Here is a 21643-nt window from a genome sequence, read left to right as displayed (position 1 = left end):
CCAATTGAATCCAAAAATGTCTCCGTGGTTCGGTCCCAAAAGCTCCCCGTTAGGTGTTCTCAAATTTTAACTGCTGTTCATCTTCACACTCCAGCACGGTAGGAGTTTTTCTCTGCACTTGGCATGCCTGGCCACCCTATAGCGTTCCTCATAGAAAGAACTCTTCTGCCCTCGTCCCATGAGCAGTTTTCCTGCCACGGCCCAGTGAAACGCTTTCTTCAAGCTGCTATGAGCCCGCCGCTTTCCTTGCTCATTCACAGGGAATCCGCAGTGAACCCTGTTCGGGGAGCGCGTGCTCTAAATCGCCCGCTCGCGGGCGCTGGCAACGCTCAACGGGGCCACTCCATTCCTCGAGCGCCAACGTTGTTCTGGCTTCTCTCCGTTCCTCTCTATTGTTTCTTTCCTTGGGCTCTCTCGAGCTGCCAACTAAACCAATGGCAAACCACGGATAGCCGAGCTCCCGGTCCAATCACATACGCCGCTGTCACAGCACCGACCAAAGATGAGAGTAGGAGCAAAGCGCATGCGCAATGTCCTGTGGGTACGTGCCGGTCATGTGACGCAGGCGTCGTCGCTAGGTCGTTTCCTGTGCTGGGGACTAGCCGTCGCCGCCGTGCTGCAGACCCTCCCCCCCGGAACCCCTACCCCTCCCGGTGCCCACCTCCCTAGCGCTCTGTCCCCCTGTTCCCATTTATCCCCGAGTCCCCTGCGGCCGGCGCGCCAGGCTTCTAGGACCAAGCTGAGCAGTCCCCCTGGGGTGTCTGTGCCACAATGTCGGGACAGTCCATCACAGATCGGATCACAGCTGCCCAGCACAGCGTCACCGGCTCCGCCATCTCAAAAGCGGTGTGCAAATCCACCACGCACGAAGTAATGGGCCCCAAGAAGAAGCACCTTGATTGTGAGTAGCCAGCAGGCCTCGCGATTCTTTCTTCCCGAATCCTCCCTCCTGTCTACCTGTCTCCTCCAGTTGCACATTCTCTACATACCAAGCAGTGTCTGACACCCATACATGTTGTAGTCCACCTGACCACGACCGTCAACAAGAACCTGTGTAGTTCTCCTGACCACTAACTTCCCTTTCAACACATCTTCCTCGCCCCCTGCCTTCATCCTAGGCTTGTGCACGTTACCTATCCCTTTCTTGTTGTTTATGATGTACACTGGCAAATATTCCAGCTTATAGTTTCGCACGCACGAAATAATACCTTTACCGTGAATACCTCGAGCGCCCTTTGCCTTTAGTTCTGCTCTTCCTCTACTGCTCTAATTCCTACTTCTCTTGTGCCTCGCTGCTCTTACACCCTTATCGGCCTTTCCTCTGTTGCCCTCATACCTGCGTTTCCACTGTTGCCCTCCTACCTGCATCCCCTTTGTTTCTAAATGTCTCCCTTCTGTCATGCTCCTAAAAATGCTTCTCTTCTGATGTGCCCCCATACCCCACTTTTGTTTCCCTGATTATTTGCATCCCTCTGGTGCACCGATGTACGCTTTTTCGTCAGCTCCATATTTGCTTATTCTTGGATATACCTGCCTGCTTCTTCGCTGCCTGACCACTCTACTCCTTGTTCTGTTGTGAATACTAGCTCTTCCCATGAAGTGTATTATTCTGGGGAATTGACCTTTCTGACATCCATATCCCTCTGTCATTGTATAGAGCTATGCAATTGGCATTCGTTTTCTGCATTGTTGGTTGTCAGTTTGAGAGTCAGGAGACTATTCTGGAGTATCCATGACAGACGGCATTTAATTAGGTGGCAGTATCCTCTTTTAATGAGCAGTGGCAGAAATCTGCTGCAGGAGTTTTAGGTGTAGTTTATAGCCGTCTGTTGTCGAAGACTTATTTTGTAAAATGTCAGTACCCAGAGTGTGCTTTGGGTCAGCTCAGTTGTTTAGCATGGATTGACTTTGTCAATCTCACATTCTTGATTTTTATTCAGTGGCTTTCGTTCCTCTGCTTGTTTGTCCCTATCCGGAGCATAGCTTTTTTACAATGTTTGTTTGGATTTGTTTTTTTCCCCGCCGCTGCCATTAGGGATTTATTTTTCTTGGAGCACTCTGTAGGTGTGTTTATGTTTTCTTGCTCTCAAGTGCTGCTTCTCTTCTCACCCCCCCCACCCTGTGCATTCCATATTGCTCCCTCCTCCTCACAGCTGGTCCGTAATAGCAGAGCAACAGGTATATATTTCTGCTGGTGTTTGACTGATAAGCAGACTTTCTCGGATTGGTTTTCTTTCATCTTCTTTGGGTCACTAGTTGTATTAAATTTCAAGCTTAGGCATACAAAGTATAGTTAACAGTAGTTCCTTCTGAGCCATTCCCTATATACATGAATGTATATTTTATGAAATTAATCATCCATAGACAAAACAGAACAAACTTGCAGCCATAAAGCATTATATAAACATTATATTTGAGCTTCAACAGTTAACATCAAAGTATGAAAAGGTACTCCAAATACATTATACAGTGCAGTGTTTGTGAGTTGTGAAGGTAATAGCAAAAATATATTGACAAGAACTTGTGTTGGACATAGGGTTGGGGCTAATCATGGACCCATTTGTTGTTGGGCTTAGTGTCCATCAAGCAAATAAACCCTAAAGGTTTGTCCACTCAAAGTTAGTATCACGCTGACGTTTTACTAAAAAAGCTATACTTTACCTCTCATCATGTGGAATTCATATCTATGTGATTGGAAAAAGGAGAAACCCAAACTTAAAACGAGGGTACCTGACAGGTGCTACACGTTTTACCCAATTGCATAGAGTGAGAGTTGTCTTACAAGAAGGTGTAAGCATGTCATATACTTTCTAAAAATAAAAAAATGATAGACCTGGTAACCAAACCGTAGACTTTGAATAAGCAATGCAAGGGTGCAATTAATGGATAAACATTCGTTTTTGAGGACTGGCATATGTTTGACTAAGATGCAAGAATGGCTAACTAGTGCCAGGACATGACATGTTCGCATTAAGTTGAGCGCAAATAAATCATCAGGTTCTACGTTGAAAAAGAATACCAGTGTGATAAAAAATTGATGTAAACTCTACCTTCATTAAAACAAAATGTGCAAGAAGAACCAGAAAGTGGCAGAATAGCAGTCTTGCAAGTCTGTGTGCTTGGAATCTGTAAAAAATGCATAATACTGGCCAGCGCGAGTGCATGGGTGTGAATGACTCCAAAGGAACCATTGTTTCTTATACTGCACTGTTTGCCCAGATTCCTGGCAATACATGGTTGCCCCATATCACTTCGTAATGTGGCACACAAGTGTAGCATTTATGGTGCCAGGGAAGGGTGGGCAGCTGTACTCAGTTGATGTTTGAGGCAGAGGTTGTGCTCAGCATTAATACAATGGTGATGGAACTAGAGGCAAAGGGCGCTCTTGGTCTGTAGGTCAATTTTTGAACATGTTCTTGGGCATATTTCAGAGAACTATGACAAATTCACTTTTAGGTTGTTAAAAATGTCCTCAGGGAATTATCTTGGTGATAGAAATGCAGCTTTCTGACACTGCGAATACAATGAAGTTTCCAAACTCGCTAAAAGAAAATATACGAAGTATGTAAATTTATGACCACAGCTGTTGTCAGATTTGTCAATTATTGTTCAATTTAGGTTACTGTGAACACTTTCCATTTTATTATATTCTCAGTTCTACAGGAATAGAAAGCAATTCGTATAGCCTTTTTGTTAGTATGTTGGGCAGATGTATTTGTACTATGTATTTTATGGCCCTTGTTCAGGGTTGTAGCTAGCTTATGTACTACTATGTATTATATATATTTGCCCAGCTTTTATTTAGCTCCTGCTTGTTGGCAGCTAGTTTTTTTCTGATTGATTTCAGTCGCATAGAGTTCACATTCAACAAGTAAACCAGGTTTCCTTGTTTTGAACCGCTGCTCTTTTTCTTGATTTTCTAAAATGATTAATACTTTTTTATTGTGAATCCATAGTGTTTCAAATATTTATGTTCGGCATAATGTATAAAGTGCACTATACCTGTTTGTTTACTGAGTAATATCAAGTTATCAGCTTTCCACAATTAGACAGCTCCTGCTTTTTAGGTCGAGGACCGTAGGCTGCGCTTGCACAGTTCGGTCCGGAGATTTAATGTTTTTTAGTACGTACGGGGCTTGAACCCGCCCCTCTTCTTCATTGGCTGGCTTCCTAAACGGAGGCCAGCCATTGGAGGAGAGGGGCGTCACTCCGTTTAAGCCCCATCTTTTTCGGATCGGGGGGCGTTTTTTTCCGTTTCTTTCTCGCTGTGCCGTCATCATGAAAAAACACGCCCCCCCAGTCTGTAAAGGACTGGGCTTAAATGCAGATGGCGGGCGCTTCTCTTCACGATCCCTCCCCTGGTGTCCTCCTCCTGCCCCGTCTCTTCCCACCTCTTCTCTTTCCCTCTGGTGCCTCCCCCTTCCTTCCTCCCCCTCCCCTCGCTCGCAGTAAGGTTCAGGAATGCTGCCAGGCAGAAGTTGTTGTAAAGTTGCTCATCTCCTTCAGTTACCTACTGATGTACCCGTCTCCGTCCCCGTCACACGTCTGGAACAGGCACCTTATGCGCACTTCCTCGTCGGTGCTCGACGTGTCGCTACTGCCGCTGTTGCTTTCTATAGGCTCAGTCGCAATGGCCCCTTTGCCCCCAGGACGTTGCGCCTCGCCCTGGTGGAGGAGCACTGCACCCAGCAACCCAAGCTGCATCAAACGGCCCAAAGCAGGATCAGGCGCTCTGGGCGCTCGCTCCGCTTGCCCCCGCTGTCAGCGCAGCTGGAGCCCCGTGGCAAGCGCGTGCTAGAGAAACATTCACGCGCTCACTATTCTTCGCGGCTACTTCAAAGGAGGTTCGGGCTACCAAGCGCATGTGCGTGTTTTTGACGGGGAAAGGAATAGTGAGGAATGTACAGAGGGCAGACCTTCCAAAGAGGGAAGAAGAACAGGGAATGAGGGAACAAATGAAAGGGGTGGATTGAGGGAAGTGTCAGGACGAAAGGAGAGAGAAGACAGGGCTATGCTGGCTGATGTGGCTCCGCAAAAGTGAAAGCGTTTCCCTTGCGGGAACGAGCAGCGGCAGGAGCGATAATTGCTAACACATGGCGCCAAAGCTCGCTCCCGCAAGGGAATCGCCTAACATGCACGCGTTGCCATTGAGGGCAATGGAACGTGTGCACGGTTTAAGAGCGAAAAGTGAATCGATTTCAAAAGGTCTTTTTTTTTATGCAGCGCATTCGTGCTGCGTAGGCGAGACCTAAAATGGTGTTGATCGGCCTAAAACAGTGTGAATAATTTCCTACAAGTATTTTTCTTTCGGGGGCGCATAACCAGATCAAGTTAATAAAATTCTGTGTTTTTCCTTCTGGTATTTTTTTTTTTCCTGCCCCTTCTTTAACCCTTTCCATGCGGCCGCGATTCCCCTGGTGTGCTGTAAACAGCACGAACAGGGGCGGGCCATGACGAACCCCAGCCGTCATCGGCACACGAGCACCGTAGTGCATGACGGCTGGGGTTCGTCATCAGCATGGAAGGGGTTAATAATGGATATGCACTTTCTTGAGGTTATTAGCCTTGCTTACAGGTTATTGCAGATTGTTATCTTGGCACATAAAGATGATGCACATGTATTCTTGTATGTCGGATGGACTTCTTTTTAAAAAGAATTTTAACTTGTCAAGATATCTATTGTATTGTACGCATACTTTTATGGTCTTAATGACCGAAATAACGTTTTTTTGAACTGAACTGAATAAAATTTCCAGTATTCTCTCCACATCTGTTAGGTGATTGCAGTCAACAAATTTTCTATACCAGTTGTGGAGTGAGGTAGATTTTGGGTATTTAGATTAACGCCATCTACAGCCTGGCAGATATTGCAGACTCCCATGGTGCCATTAATGCATCGCTCAAGTCTGTCTCCTCCATTTGACCCAATTCTTACTCTTATTGCTTCATTTGTTCTGTTAAGGTATACTGGGGAATTTGCTGTAAGAGCGCAGATATACTGCTTCAACCCTGGGTTGCAGTTGTGCCTCGAGGGAGTGCCCTAACTTGGAGGTATCTGAAATACTGTTATATGTAGTTCATAGTTTTTTTAGGGTGAGCCTGAGGAACTCCTATTATTTCCTTCCCATATGCCCATTTACTGAGAAATACAGACACGGTTCCATTTTGTAAATCACTCCAGTCTTGGAGTATGTAGTGAATATGTTCCATGCCACAGTGGTGTTTCTGATGTCAACCTACTTTCACATCCCATATAATGCAGTGCCTTTTTTCCAACACTGTACTGCAATTTTGGTCCTTTGGTGGGCGGATAAGTAATCAGGACCCGATTTAACAGTTTCATTACACCTATTTCGCCTAACAGATCTGTTTCGACCTGATATGCTGGATCGTGTGTGTCCACCAATACCATTCGTTTTTTACCATTGTCAGCTGGGTTGCCCAGAAACGTGCATATCTAGTGACAGCATTTTGTATTGTTACCTATAGCACATGTACCTAAAAAAATAAAAGTGCACTTCAGTGCCAGGGCCGGTGGGACAATATTTTATTTTGCCAATGCCTTTTTCTTTTAATTGTTTATCCCCCCCCTTTTTAGGTCTCGCCTGTCGATGCGCATGCGCATCGAGCAAGCGAGACTATAGGGGCTCATCCACTCTTTATCTAACTGCAAGGAATCGTGGCGATTCCTTGCAGTGCCCGTGACTTTTAAGGTCAATGCGCATGCGCATTAAGCTTATGCGCATGCGCATTGACCTTAAAAGTCACGGGCGCGTGCACGTCCGTGTTTGTTTACCCTTGCCTACTCTCTCTCTCCCCTCTCCGCCCCCGTTCCGCCCCCTCCCCTTCCCGCCGTGTCGCATTTCTCCTCCCCCCTCCCCTCTCTTCCCTCCGTCTTCCTGCCGTGTCGCACCTCTCCCCTCTCCGCCCCCTCCCCTGCCCGCCCCCTCCCTTGACGCTACCATATTGTTGTATAAAGAACTTCCCGTAAGAGGGCTCTAACTGTGATTAAAATTGATGTAGATTTCCACCACAAAATTATCTAAAAGGCACTACGGTGAGCCTGCTGCTTTGAAATCTGACGTGGATAAGTGAAACCATTTCTGTGCTGTAAGCAAAGCTTCAATCTAAAATAATGACTTTTCACAGAGATCTCCGCCCCGCCATCTACCTCCCGAACCTTCTTAAAAAAGCGAACCAATCTCAACAAAACTAGGAATCCATATACAATCTGAGACATGGGTTTGGCGTTTGAATTTTTATCAACACCGGTTCTTTCTTGGAAAAGGTTCAAGTGAGTAAGGAGAACTCAAAACATCATTTTAACCCAAGTCGCGCCGCTGCTAGAGACGGACTGAAACCGTGCTGGGCGTTTTTTAAAAAAAATCTAGTGCAATTTCCTTTTCCAAAAAATGGAGGGATAAAATATCGCCTGCAGAAACATCCACCTCTCCCCTCTCCGCCCCCTCCCCTGCCCGCCCCCTCCCGCCGTGTCGCATTTCTCCTCCCCCTCCCCTCTCTTCCTTCCGTCTTCCTGTTTTCGACCTCTCCCCTCTCCGCCCCCTCCCCTGCCCGCCCCCTCCCGCCGTGTCGCATTTCTCCTCCCCCTCCCCTCTCTTCCTTCCGTCTTCCTGTTTTCGAAGCAAGCTTCCCGTCCCTCTGCTGCACTTCATCACAATCTGCCTCCTCGGAACGACCCTCTTGAAGGCCTGTCTCCCGCTGCCTCGTTCGCCCGCAGCCGCAGCCTGCCCGGCTCATCAATATTTATCAAAGGCAGCCGCGCATTCATGCAGTGTGTAGTTGCCACTTCTGCTTTGCTGTGGTTCTTTTGTAAATGGGATTACATATTCAGAAAATGGCTGTTGGCACCTGCGGAGTATATGTGGTTAATGATCACGTAAGTTGTAAGATTCAACATTTGGGAAGATAAGGATTTATAAAGCGCTATTAAAAGGCATTCTCGTTGAAAGGAACTCTTATCTGCAGTTCATATGCCAGCTTTTTTTCTAGCTTCCAGTGCTTCTGTGCACATTTTGTTATTCTATTTAGCTTATTATTTTCACTGTTGGGAAATACATTTAATATAGAAGGTTAACTTGCGCCTCTCGGCAGAATCGGGCACATCTAAAGTCAGAATAGAACACGGATACATGTAATGCTACACACTAATAATATACAAATTTATTTTAAGGACTTGTAGTACTCTGGAGCGAGCTCGGAAGCTAAGAATAGCGAGTTGAATGCAAACCCCAAGTAGTTAAAATTACAGTCCGGGTGTAGCACGCCTGTATGCTGCATTCCTCGTTTAAATACTCACCTCAACACATGGACATTAATTCACCAAAATGCCTGGGGTAGCGGAAGTGGCTAAACATGCCCTTTGACCTTCTCTTTCATTCACAACTACATTGGCGTAAACAGTCATACGTATTCACGCATACACACTACACCGCCTACACATGCATTCACACACATACTGTCTCTTACATAAACACACTCAAAACTGCAAGCACGCACACAACATATCATTTAAAAAAAAGTTTTTACTTACCTCCGCTGTTAGGGAAAGTCGTATCCCAGCTATTTGTACTCCATTTTTATTAAACTAATAGCGGATAATGTATTATTATTCACTATTAGTATAATATTATGTAACAAAAAAACAGGAGAATAAGCTCCGAGTGAAGCTTCCACCAACGTCCATAAGGACTCGCTGCCTCTGTTCCTGGCACTGATTTGGCTACTGCTGACGCAAGGGGTCGCAGAGGTAGCGCCAGAGGTCAAGAGGGGGCGATCCCGAATGACGTCCATGCCTCAACAGTTCAGCTTTTTTCTCACATACAGGTAGTTTGGTCTGCCAAGATAGAAGTGTTTACACTTTCTAGAGAGTAAGTCCTGAGCTCCCAGCAACTAAGTCCCATGCTTTTGTGCCTCTCCCTCAACCCCTCACCCTCAACCCCTCACTCACCCTCAACCCCTCACTCACCCTCAACCCCTCACCCTCAACCCCTCACTCACCCTCACTCTCACTCATCCTCACTCACCCTCAACCCCTCACCCTCACTCACCCTCATCCTCACTCACCCTCAACCCCTCACCCTCACTCACCCTCACCCTCACTCACCCTCAACCCCTCACCCTCACTCACTCACCCTCAACCCCTCACTCACCCTCACTCTCACTCAGCCTCAACTACTCCCCCCTCACCCTCACTCACCCAAAACCCCTCACTCACCCTCACTCACCCTCAACACCTCACTCACCCTCACTCACCTCACCCTCAACCCCTCACCCTCAACCCCTCACCCTCAACCCCTCACCCTCACTCACCCTCACTCACCCTCACTCACCCTCACTCACCCTCAACCCCTCACCCTCAACCCCTCACCCTCACCCTCACCCTCAACCCCTCACCCTCACCCTCACTCACCCTCACCCTCACTCACACTCACCCTCACCCTCACACAGTGCAATAGTTCTCAGACCATTTCAGTTAGAGCTTTTAGAAATGTTTATGTCTTTTTTTATTTGTAATACTTTAGCATTGGCTACAGGAAACAAAAATGCTAAACATTTACAAAAAAAACCCATAAACAATTCTAAAAGCACTAACTCTAATGGTGCGAGACCTATTGCATTTCCAATGCTTGTTTTTTTTAGTCAACCGTGTTAAAGTTATGTATTCATGTTGGCTTAATTCCAAACCAATAATACCTTTCCTTTGACCAATAAAATTGTTTTCCTGTCATGTGTATTAAATAGTAAGGGTTTCTGTACTTTTGTTAGTATATTCTTGCAAGTGCCCATAATGTTCTATTGATGTTGTGGAAAATTGTTTACTTTTATTACAGGCATATAGCTGCTACATAGAGACAGCAGTGGCATTTTGTTTTTGATTTTTATTCTTGTGGGATATAGTTCTAAAGCAAATAGAAATTAATTTAAGGATCTCACCAGCTTGCCATGACCATACATGGATTTGCCAATGCTTGTTTTGTTGCCACCGTGTTTATTGCACATGTGCCCTCATTGAATTGGGAGGATTCAGTGGAACTAAAGTAGGTGATTGAGGGAATGTAATAAATTGATGGATATACAAATTATATTCTTTAGCAGAAAGTCGAAGTCCATGTAGCTTTAATTTCATATTCAGCTCTGTGAAGTTATTGCTGTCGAGAAAATAATTGTAGATATCAACACTCTTTCTTGACTGCTGATTAGGGGTTGGTTCAGCAGTGTTTCCAGAGTGTTAAGCAGTCTTGTAGCCCTCTGCTTAGGCCTGACTGCATGTCTTACTGGTATACTGACTCTTTATTTTGGCACTGGTGTAACACTAATCTAGCTGTTCGAAATCCTGGATCTGTTGAAGGAAATACTAGACCCAGAATATGTGGTGCACCAAGCGTGCCCATATAACCCACACAGGACTGCTGTCTATTTTATGGGCGAAAGGGAACAGGAGTGAAACCCATAAACCAAAATGGGACTGGGTATATAGTATATATAGGGTACAATGTCCCAATAGGTATCAATAATTAAGGCAGTTTCAAAGATGCATGCTTCAAGCATTACAGGTAAAGAACAACAAGGAGTCTCAATACATTTGTGAAAGGATTATTAATCACCAACTTATTTCAAATGGGGGGGCACAGTTAAAAAGCAGCACTGTACATGAAAGCATTCATGAAACAACCCAAATGGCACTTGGTGACAAGGTGATAACAAAGTGAAAGTGACGACGCAAGTGAACGTGGTGAACAGCGTGGTCGGCGCAAAGTGACTGGAAATAATCAGAAAAAGGCTCCACAATAAATACACATAATTCCTATATTTGAATGGAACATAGTTATGAGCCTAGAGGTAATGCGCCAAGGAATTGCGCTGTAATTGTCGACGGCGTTTCGATCCTCGGTGATTTTGGATCCTCTTCAGGACAGGGTTGATGATTGATAGGAGTGCTGAAGACAAAGAACGCTGACATTGAGTAGTAGTCAGTCGTGCAGGAGCTATGGATCCGGGCGATCAGAGGGTGAAGCAGTGATCCTTCCCGGGGGAGTTCAGGTCTCAACGTTTCGAGCCGGTACAGCGCCTGAATTAATCTAGTGCTGGAGCCGAATGAATTCGTGTTGTGAGTTCCGATTCCCACGGAACATTGGTGCATCCATAAATAGGTGGTCGCACAGAACCGTGTTTTGTGAATTTTTAGTGTGACCCAAACTTTCTGTCTATCAGAAAGAGTGCCGTCTATGGATCCCTTTCATGTAAAGTTATGCTGTAATCTGAACCTGAGAACCTTTCACTGATATTCCGTATGCTTGCCAAGTGCATGTTCTATGTAGTGAGTGTACCACATGTATGTTAACAGGGCTACTTGTGTGGTATGAGCCTGAGTACTGTGGTCAGTGGGATCCATTTTGGTAGCCTAGGGTTTAACATAGCACAAGATGGAGTATGATGACCGCTTCCTTCGGGCAGTGGCAGTATATTGCCTGCATTTCTTTGGCTATAGCTTGCAGACCGAAGAACTGAAGTAAGGGAAGATGGAAACAAATCTGCTTATAGAAATTAATTGAGGAACTTATTATCTAAGGTCTGCTGAGTAGTTCATCCTTAGCATTGCCATTTGGTAGATGGTAGGATTGACCAGAGTGAGTCAGATCTATGCAGTACCTGCCCTTTTTGTCTGACACTTATTGTTGCTTCAGGAAGGCTGATGACAGCAGAGTGCATAGATCTCACATTTGATTGTAACCTGTTTTGGATACTCCCGGTTGGAGCCAACCCTATTGCTGTATCTGAGGAAACTATTACTTTGCATAAAGGTGTCTGAGGAGTAGAAAACTAAATTTGCAAGAGAACCAACCCAAATTGGTACTGAAGCCACATAAAATGGATCCACATCACCAGTCTGGAAAATTTGTATAAAAGTGGGATCCAAATCACCTACTTCATTCCATATGCTTCTATTTCTTGACCATGCAAGAACTTCCCAGAGGCAAGGGGACATCTCCTGAAATCTACAGTTTTTTAGGTCTCATGGCGTTGAAAGCATGCTCTCGCCAGAGACCTATTGTGAGCGACTCAGCTTTCCAGGAGACAAGAGATGGCCACGCGCATCTTCCAAAAGGGGATCGGAGCAGGCCGCGCGAGCACGCTGTGGCCATCTTCTGTCTCCTGGGAAGCTCAAACACACACAGCCACACATTCCCCTGCTTTCACACACGCATGCGCACACACACAGACACACACACAAGCGCACATACATGCACACATACAGAGACTTCCCCCCCCCCCACCCCCTGCCTCCGTGGCACACATACACACACGCGCACACACACACACACACACGCGCACCGAGACCCCCCCGACGCCCCCCCCTACAACTAAGGCCCACTTACCGCCACTCCGGACTTCTGCAGCCTCCAAGTGAACTTGCGCCTTTTGTGAGCCTCGAGTTGCGTGGAGGTTGTTAGGCCCTGGCTGGCAGCCCAGTTAATTTTCAACCGGCCCATGCGTGAGGTGCTGCTCCAGCTATGGGCTGGGCCGTGAAGTCACTCACGTTTAATGGGGGCTTGGGGCCTTATCTGGGCAGACATCTCTGAGGCGTGAGCGGAAGGGCTGCGTGCGTGAGTTTGTAGGCCGCAGCTCTTCACACGTGCCGTCAGCTGGCCCCAGCCGGGCTTCCGGAAGGCGCGCGACAGTGCTGACGCATTTCCTTTGTGCCAAGAGTGGGCCTAGCTGGGGGTGGAACGCGCTGTGCCCGCCAGGATGCACCTTGTGGGGCTCGTGCATGTGGCGACGCAGAGGCGGGAGGAGTCAGTGTCCTTTCTGGTCCTGGCCGGGAGGGACCCTCAAAGAGGAAAGACTCTGGAATATGAGAGCTCAGCTATGGAAGGAGCGACATACCACAGACGGTGCAGTGTGGTGCTGGTGGCTGGGATAAAGTTCACCCACGTTAGAGTACGCATAACACTGTGAGGGAACCGACAGAGGGGGGCTCGCGGTGGGAGGGGATATGTGGTCTGGGGAGTGTCTCCTGTTTGGCCAGGAGTAGTGTGGGGGAAGAATAGAGTGGCTTCCACTATTCTTGCCTCCCCCCCCCCCCCCCCCCCCCCCAGGTTTGTATTTCTTTACTTGTGATAGGTCTGGGCAGAGTTTACACGAATTGGAAAAATGGCAACTACTTATGCCATTGATTTTGGTGTGGTGGCTATGTTATGCATCACACAGATGCGACTCCATTGTAACACTTTTCTTCTACTTTTAGGTTTAAAGTATTTTATTCATTCAGTGTGACACATCCAAACTTGTATACAGCAGTATAAGATCAGCAAGTGAAAAGGAGCAAAAGTCCGGCATGTCACAACATTTTAGCCCAAACATTCCCCACCACCCCAACGTCCCAATGTCCCCCCCCCAACTCCCCCCCTCACCCGCCCCCCCCCACCCTCCACTGTCCGGTGCGCTACTAACATGCAGCCTATCTCCCGAGGCTATAGGCAGTTGGGGAGGAGGATCTCATCCCTCTCACTGATCTGGCGCTGGCGGGCTTGTAAGCTGCAGGAGGCGGAGGTATCTCGGGCAAGTGAGTTCCCTGAACTCTGTGAACAGCAAAGAGTGAAATGGTTGCTGCAGTTCATTAAATTGCGTTACATCCCCAGCCACCACCAAAGACAATTTCTCCATCCCCAGCACATGCCAAAGTCTGTGGAGCCAGCCCGTTATCGTGAGTACTGTGTCTGTACGCCAATGTATCAAGATATTCTGAACAGCAGAGCCGAGTGCAATGGCGATCTGTCTGCCTCTTCTGGACTTGAGGGGGTACATTAGAGCATTTGGGAGTCCTAGCAGGGTATATGCCGGGAAGCGCAGGAGCTCTATGCCGAAATGAGTCAATTTCATCCAGCACTTCCTTCCAGTAATCAGTTAAGAGAGGACAGTCCCAGAGAATGTGCGTGAGCGTGCCCCGATGTCCGTACCCCCGCCAGCACGTGTCCGTCTTACTATGGTCGAACTCATGAATCCGCTCAGGCGTATAATACCAGTAAGTGGACACTTCAGTAAAGGTATCAGTGAGGCCCATATGATAGGCTGAGTGGCGCGCCCCATAAGCTATGTGGTCCCATTCCTTGGGGCTCAGTGTCCTCCCAAGCTCCTGTTCCCATCTAACCCTCCCTGGATTGTGGAAGTGTGTGGAAGTGTGTGGAGGGTAGTTGCAAAAACTTATACAGGTCCGAGATTAGTTTCGAGTCCGATGTACGGGACAACAGCCATCTCTCACACGGTGAGAGCATCCTATCCGCCACCTCCCGCACCTGTGGCTGAAGGGCCAAATGCCGCACCTGCATATAACGGTGTCTCTCCGTTTCAGGGAGTGAGAATTCCTGCCGAAATTGCGTGAATGGGATGATAGCCTCGGGCCATACAGGTGACCAAAAGCTCTGCATCCTGCTTGCCGCCAATGTGTGAAAGCTCCTTTCTCCATCCCGGGGGTGAAGGCAGGATTATCCACTAGCGGCGAAAGGGGCGAAGGAAACGTGGTGAGGTCATACCTAAGGTAGGCCGAATCCCAAACCCGCAAAGGTACTCTAGTAATGAAGGATGCGTAAAGATTCTTAGGCCGATGAGTCCGGTGCAGGAACGGTATCTCCTGCAGAGGCCGCCCCGCCACCGCTTGGTCCTGGAAAAGCCAATGCTTGTCCGACTCCCACCTGCACCATTCGACCAAGTACCTCAATTGCGTCGCCTGAAAGTATTTCCGGAAGTCGGGGATGCCCAACCCTCCAGCGTCAGGAGACAAAAGAGAAAGGGTCCTGCGTAGCCTAGGCTTTTTCCCCTGCCAAATGAAACGGGCTACGTCCGACTGCAATTGCTGTATCCACCCCTTCGGCGGCAGCAGCGGCAGGGCCCTGAATAAGTAGAGTACCTGTGGCAAGATCGTCATCTTGACGGCAGCAGTCCTACCCAACCAGGAATGGATGCCGCGATTCCAGCGGCCCAGCTCAGCCTTGATCTTGGCACCCAAGGCCAAGTAGTTGGCTGAGACCATGGCTGGCAACGTAGGGGCAATCTGAATCCCTAAATACGGTATCGCCTCCGAGGACCAAAGTAACGGGAACCTGTTCTGCAAGTACGCCTTGGTATCAGGCGCCAGGGATATATCCAAAGCCACAGACTTCCCCATATTAACTTTAAAGCCCGGGACCGTGCCGAATGCCGCCAGTTCTTCCATACAGGCCGGAAGTGATGTCTGGGGTGTAGCCAATGTGAAGATGACATCATCAGCGTAGAGACTAACCGCATGGGTAAAGCCACCCATCCGTATCCCCTCCACCGCCGGTCGAGTCCGCACCTGCTGAGCGAGCGGCTCCATGTAGAGAGCGAAGAGCAAGGGTGAGAGTGGACAACCCTGCCTTGTGCCTCTCTCAATGGGGAAGGCTGCGGAAGTATGGCCGTTAACCCAGACCACCGCGGATGGCTCCTTATAACAGTTGAGGATCATAGAGCGAAACCGTTCTCCAATACCCGCCTTCACCAGCATTTGTTCCAAGAAGGGCCAGTGCACGCGGTCGAACGCTTTTTCTGCGTCGACCGTAAGCATCATCCTCTCACCCGTAATCCGGGATGCCTTCTCCAGCAGGTGGACCACCCGTTTTGTATTATCCACAGTCTGCCGTCCCGGAACAAAGCCTGCCTGATCCGGATCAACAAGGCCGGGCAGATGAAGCGCCAAGTGGCTTGCCAAGATCCCAGTATAAAGTTTCAGGTCGACATTTAAAAGAGATATCGGCCTATAAGATCCACAGTGTTTGGGATCTTTCCCCGGTTTGGGGATTACCGTGACGGAAGCCCTCAAGAGATCAGGCGGGATGGCTCCAGGTTCCGCGAAGGAATTGAAAAGGCGGGCGAGGATTGGGGCTAACGATCCGCAGAACGTCTTATAGAAGAGGGCCGAGTAGCCATCCGGGCCTGGTGCTTTGCCGTGTTTAAGTCTGGCAATGGCCGTCACTACTTCCTCTATGCTAATGTCCCTGTTTAGGTGGTCCGCCTGTAGCGGGTCCAAGGAGGGCAAAGTGATTGAGTCTAGGTAGGAGGTCATAGCCGGCACATCCGGCGGGTCACCCGCATAGAGGTTGCCGTAGAACTCTCGGAACGCGGCCGAGATACAGGCGTCATCCGTCACTATACCGCCCCTGGGGTCAGAGAGTTCTTTCACCAACTGGCTCTGCCTAGTGGCCTGGAGTCTATTGGCCAAAAGTTTGCCACAATGATCCCCCCCAGTATAAAACGCATGGTGTAGTCGAAGGGCCGCATATTCCGCCCGGTCGACATCTAAGGCGGCAAGAAGTTTCCTTGCTTCTTTAAGCTGCCGCCAAATCCTCGGGGCCCCAGTTCTGCGGTGAATCAGCTCCAATTCCCGGACCCTGTCAGTGAGCTCATCCCTCTTTATCTTACGCTCCCTATTTTCGGCCGCAGAGATCGATAAGAACTCTCCTCGGAGGACCGCCTTCAAAGCTGCCCACTGGGTGGCTCTGGTAGTATCCGTGTTGTCATTGTGCGATAAATATTCACGAAGTACCTGCTCAATACGGTCCGTCACCGTTTTCCTGTGGAGCAGAGTATCCCGGAGGCGCCAGACCCTCGCCGGGGCGGCAGACGGTGGCAAGCAGAAGGATGCCTCAACTGGGGCATGATCTGACAGGGAAATAACCCCCATGTCTACGGTAGACGCAAGGGCCTGCACCGGGGAGGTGACCAGGAGGGGATCAAGCCTCGCGTAGGTCTTGTGCGTGTGGGAGTAGTATGAGTAATCCCTGTCCACGGAGTGCTTATGACGCCAGAGGTCCAGGAGGTCCACCTCCGCAAGTCGCGCCTTGCAACCAGCTGAGAATTCCCCGACTTGCGGGGAGCGCTGAGCCGATCTGTCGACTACCGAATCGAAGACCATGTTAAGGTCGCCCCGAGGATAACATGCGTATCCGGCGAGGCTGAGATCTCTTCCACCGCAGACTGCAAGAACCGCTCCTGTTGTCATTAGGACTATAAAGAGAGCCTATCGTGAATATCATGCCCCCCACCCGAAACCTATGTGCCAACATCCTCCCTTTAATTTCTGCGAATTTGTGGATGTGCTCCCCCCTGAAGTGTCGAGCCACTAGAATCGCTACTCCGGCTGTCTTGGTAGGACCTGAAGAGAAGAACTGCGTTGGAAATTTACAAGAGCGTAGCCTATGTGTGTCCTGTGGCAATAGGTGGGTTTCCTGAAGGAGGCAAATATCCGCTTGGGTGTTCTCCAACAGGGAAAGCACCGCTCGCCGCTTGACTGGATTGTTCAGACCCCTGACATTCAGGGTCACAATTTTAAAGGAGTGAGGAGGCATAGGAAAAAATGTGTGTAAAGGCGTAAGTGTCCTGCATGGTGAAAACCGTGGGTGAGCATACTCCCTCAAACAGCAAGTGGGTTTCCCACCAACAGTATGCAATGCCTCTCCCCCTTGCGCAGCGCGGCCTAGTACCAACCACCAGCCCCAGTGCGACCCATTCACCCGCCACACACGCGCCAACCTCATAGACCCCCTCCCCATGCTCCAACCTATCGTCACAAAGCAAAGCAAAATGGAGAAACTCAGGTAAAGCAACATTTCCTAGTATAGCACACTGGACAACTTCTTTCCCCACACCCAACTCCCACGACCCCTCCCGGTACCCCAACACCCCAAAACAACCCCTTTCAAACCCCAAACACTGTCCCCGTCCCTCCAAAAAAAGAGTCAAGGAAACCATTGTCCAAGGCCGGCCCAAAAAGGCAAGTCTATGGGGAAGTCTCGAAAGTGGACGTCCAGCCACAACACCACCCCCGCTCCCCCACACCCCCCAGGCCCCCAAACCTGCACCTCAAAAAAGAAGAAGCGATGTCGATCTCCCCCCGGAGAATTCTTAGGCGGTCAAAGCCCACCTCCTCTGTCGCCGTTTCTCTAGCGACCTCCCGCACAGCATTATCCATCTCAGCCCGGATAGTAGGCGAATCCGGTCTCACCGAAGAAGTCGAAGACCTGCGGCCAGGGATCCATTGCCAGCCATCCCTGGTGATCCGGCGACGACGTGGAGTGGGCCCATCTTCGTCAGTCGCCGTGATGCCCAACACAGTACAGGTGTCCTGAAGGGAGCGCATCTGATAAAATATTCCGTTCCAGCGGAAGATAATACGGAAAGGATGGCCCCAAGAATACTGAGTGTCATGCTCCCGCCAGAAATTAGTCACAATCTTAAAAGACTTGCGTTTCTGTAGGGTGACCACTGAACGATCTTGAAAGAGGGCCACCCTATGGCCTCTGAACTCCAAGGAGGGCTTAGTGCGAGCTACCCTTAGAATCCTTTCTTTCAGGGGATAGTCCGGCAGGAAAGCCAGAAGATCGGGGGGAGGCGCCGGGGCTCTACGTCGTGGGCCCACTCTATGTGCCCTATCGATCCTGAGAGTAAAGTCTGCCGGCTCACCCAGGACTTCCCGAAATAGATCTTGCAAGTAGGCGGCCGCCTCTTCCCCTTCTTCTCCGAGCGGAACGCCCCGGACCCTGATGTTGTTCCTCCGGGAACGGTTCTCGAGGTCCTCCACATGGGATTGTAGATCAATCTGCTGGCCTCGAAGCCTAATAACTTCCTGCTGAAGCTGTGTGAGTTCCTCGTCCCGGGCATGTCCCGCTTCTTCCACGGATGAGACCCTTTCTCCTAGGCCATCAACCTCTCTTCGGACCTCTCGTACCTCCCCCGCTACTTCCTGCTTAAGATTCTGGAAGTCATCCCGTAGGGAGCTAAAGAGCGACTCAAGGAACGACCTAGTAACTGGTGGCTCCCCTCTGCTCGCCCCCTGCGAACTGCTAGACTGACTGGAGGAGGGCTGTCCACGGTCCTGCCGAGCATTGCTCCTGTTCAGCATCTCCGGCAGGGTGCGGTCACCCTTCCTGTTCCCCCTGTTGCCGGCCATCTTGGGCGCCGAAAAAGAGTGTTCAATCCTCAGCAGTGATAGTAGCGTTCACAACACCACTTAGCTACCCGCTGTGTGACCGCCCTGACCGAAGAGGCCGCACGTCGCTCCTGTAGTGCAGTCCAACAGCCGTTCACCTCTCCGGGCGGAGACTCCACCTCAGTGCTAGGCTGGCGGGATGTAGCTTCCAGGTCAAAATGGCGTCCACGCTCCGTAGCACGCTCTCTCTCAAGCAGCCCCCGAGCGGACCCCAAGCCGTACACAACAAGGGAGACAACAGGTCATCGCTTCAAAGGTTTCTGAGACTCCTCTGGGCCCGAGGTGCACCACCAGGCACCCACCACTTCCTGTCCGCTTTCAGCGGGTGGGTCGATCTCGTGCCCCGAGCCAGGCCGGCACGGCCTCCGAAGTCCTCGGCACCGGTCCCATCCACGGCTGAAAATCAGTTGTTCGTCTTGGCGGGGCCCCAACTTCTCACCGCTCCGGTCGCTTTCGTTCAGCGCCACAGTCAGCGGCTCCGCACTGCAGTAGGGGGTGGACCCAAGCTGGTCCCCGCTCCTCTCTAGGCCGCGCCAGCGGCCTCCGCACAGCGCCTCAGGCTCGAGTTCGCTCACAGGGCGGACCCAACGGCACTTCTGGTCGGGCCTCAGCTTTTGAGGGTCGCGGCTCGGCTTCCACAGTCTGCCAAAAGTGCCTTCTGGCGCGCAGATTTCTCTCCCAGCAAGGTCCACCAGTTCTCCACTGCACCCGCCGTCGCCAGCTAGCGACGGTGGGGGGAGATCAGCGATAAATAAGGTGCTCAGGGGCCTGGGCCGGAGGAGCTCGCCGAGGTCGCGTCCTTCTACTCCGCCATCTTGGCCACGCCCCGTTTCTTCTATTTTTAAATGTTAATGGAAAAGAATTTGTAACACAATTGATTTCTACTTTCAGCAGATTAAGCTATCCTAAATTATGGACAATACAGGCCTATGGAGCACTTCAGGGATGCATCGTCAAAGCATCATAACTACATCTTTCGGCTCTCCCACTGAAATACCAAAACCTACTTCATTGGAATTGCTCCTTCTCGCTATACGCTGCCTTTCTGCTTCTCTCTTCTTTATTTCCCCAGTCAGGTTATGTAGTCCGTATTTAGGGATTTAAAAAAAAATCATATACTTTTATCCAGCCTACCAGCTGTCTTACCACAGACCCAATAATGACCTTCAGTAACTCACTGGGTATGTGCTAAGTCACCCTGGACTATATTTTCATAGGAAAAACGTCATAACGCACCATTCTAACTGAACGAGAACCAGCAATTAAACAATAATCTGAGCACTTTGTAATGTATGACGTACAATAGAATATGTAAACCTAAAACTTAAACAGCAATTTAGATAGGGGCAACTTGAGCTTAGGCCTTACACAGTGTCTCAGAAGGCAGAATGTGCTTGGATTCCGCTTCGATGAGCTTTGATTCCCATAAACGTAATCGTACATAAGCATAGTAAAATGATTTAGCAACAGTGACAGCCGTGACCGACTGATCACATAAGTGATGTAGAGGCTGATCTGCTAAATGCCTCTGGGCCTCCGCTTTTTAGTTCTCGTGGCGTTAACCGCGCGAAAGCACGGTCTCGCCAGAGACCTATTGTGAACGACTCAGCTTTCCAGGAGACAAGAGATGGCCACGCGCATCTTCCAAAAGGGGATCAGTGCGGGCCACGCGTGCGCACGCTCTGGCCATCTCCTGTCAAGCTCTAACACACACTCAGCCACACATCCCCCTGCTTTCACACACGCATGCGCACACACAGAGACACACACACGAGCGCACATACCCCCCCCCCCGCGGCCACACACATACAGGTGCACGCACACATACACGCGCGCACACACACACACACACACACGTGCACCGAGACCCCCCCGCTATCCCCCCTACAACTAAGGCCCACTTACCGCCACTCCGGACTTCTGCAGCCTCCAAGTGGTGATGACGTTGCGCCTGACTGAAATATGTGCCTTGGGCTCCCTATGCACATATAAGCATGCAAAGATTATTAGTTGAGCCGCTCTGCTGCTCGGGCTTTCCGGGCGTCTGTGTTGACGTCATTCCTGTGGGCCACGCCCGCGCTCCCGGGTCCGCCCCAGGTGCCTGCGAAAGCGCGCTGGCTGTCCCCCCGGTGTTCGAGCCGCCGCCATAGCATCAATGACAGATATGTATCCGTAGACAGGTTAGTGTTGAGGTGAGTCCCAGTCATTCCTACTAGATGTGAACATGTGAAGACACTGCCTTCACCCCACTCACTTCCGTGCATACACCTTGCACACATCAGCAGAGAACATAGGCTAACATGTGTGAGGTGCATCATCAGAGCTGTGTGAATAATAACAGCTGTGAGCCCGTGTCTGAGGTGCATCATCAGAGCTGTGTGAATAATAACTGCGTCAGCCCCGTGCGTGAGGTGCATCATCAGAGCTGTGTGAATAATAACAGCTGTGAGCAACAGCATACTCTTGCACACACTCACTGCTCACCAATTCAAAGTTTGCTAAAAAATTTATGCAACGCATTGTCATACACAATGCAAATAACTTAAACTTTAATGCTGCGAGACCTATTGTATTGTAAATGCTTGTGCTTTAACAGCTACTGGTGGCCGGTTGAGGCTGGCG

The 21643-nt window shown here is 49.7% G+C and overlaps 1 protein-coding gene across 10 annotated transcripts in view; it reads left to right on the top strand.

Annotated features, from left to right (window-relative positions):
* The first annotated feature begins 525 nt into the window (after positions 1-525).
* LOC147718545 (phosphatidylinositol-binding clathrin assembly protein-like) overlaps positions 526-21643 on the top strand; it is an 882838-nt gene continuing 861720 nt past the window's right edge. For 5 of the 10 annotated variants that reach the window (XM_086918491.1, XM_086918492.1, XM_086918485.1 and 2 more), the window contains exon 1: positions 548-901. In XM_086918491.1, the coding sequence (XP_086774617.1) occupies positions 772-901 (130 nt within the window). In that variant the 5' untranslated portion in view covers positions 548-771. Of the gene's footprint in view, positions 902-21643 lie in introns of all 10 variants that reach the window. The other 5 variants (XM_086918490.1, XM_086918484.1, XM_086918489.1 and 2 more) reach the window with 2 other exon arrangements.

The sequence above is a fragment of the Lissotriton vulgaris genome, chromosome 4_1 (genome assembly GCF_964263255.1).
Source record: "Lissotriton vulgaris chromosome 4_1, aLisVul1.2, whole genome shotgun sequence".
NCBI lineage: Eukaryota > Metazoa > Chordata > Amphibia > Caudata > Salamandridae > Lissotriton > Lissotriton vulgaris.
Note: the sequence above shows the minus strand (reverse complement) of the source record. Positions and strands in the feature narration are given on the sequence as shown.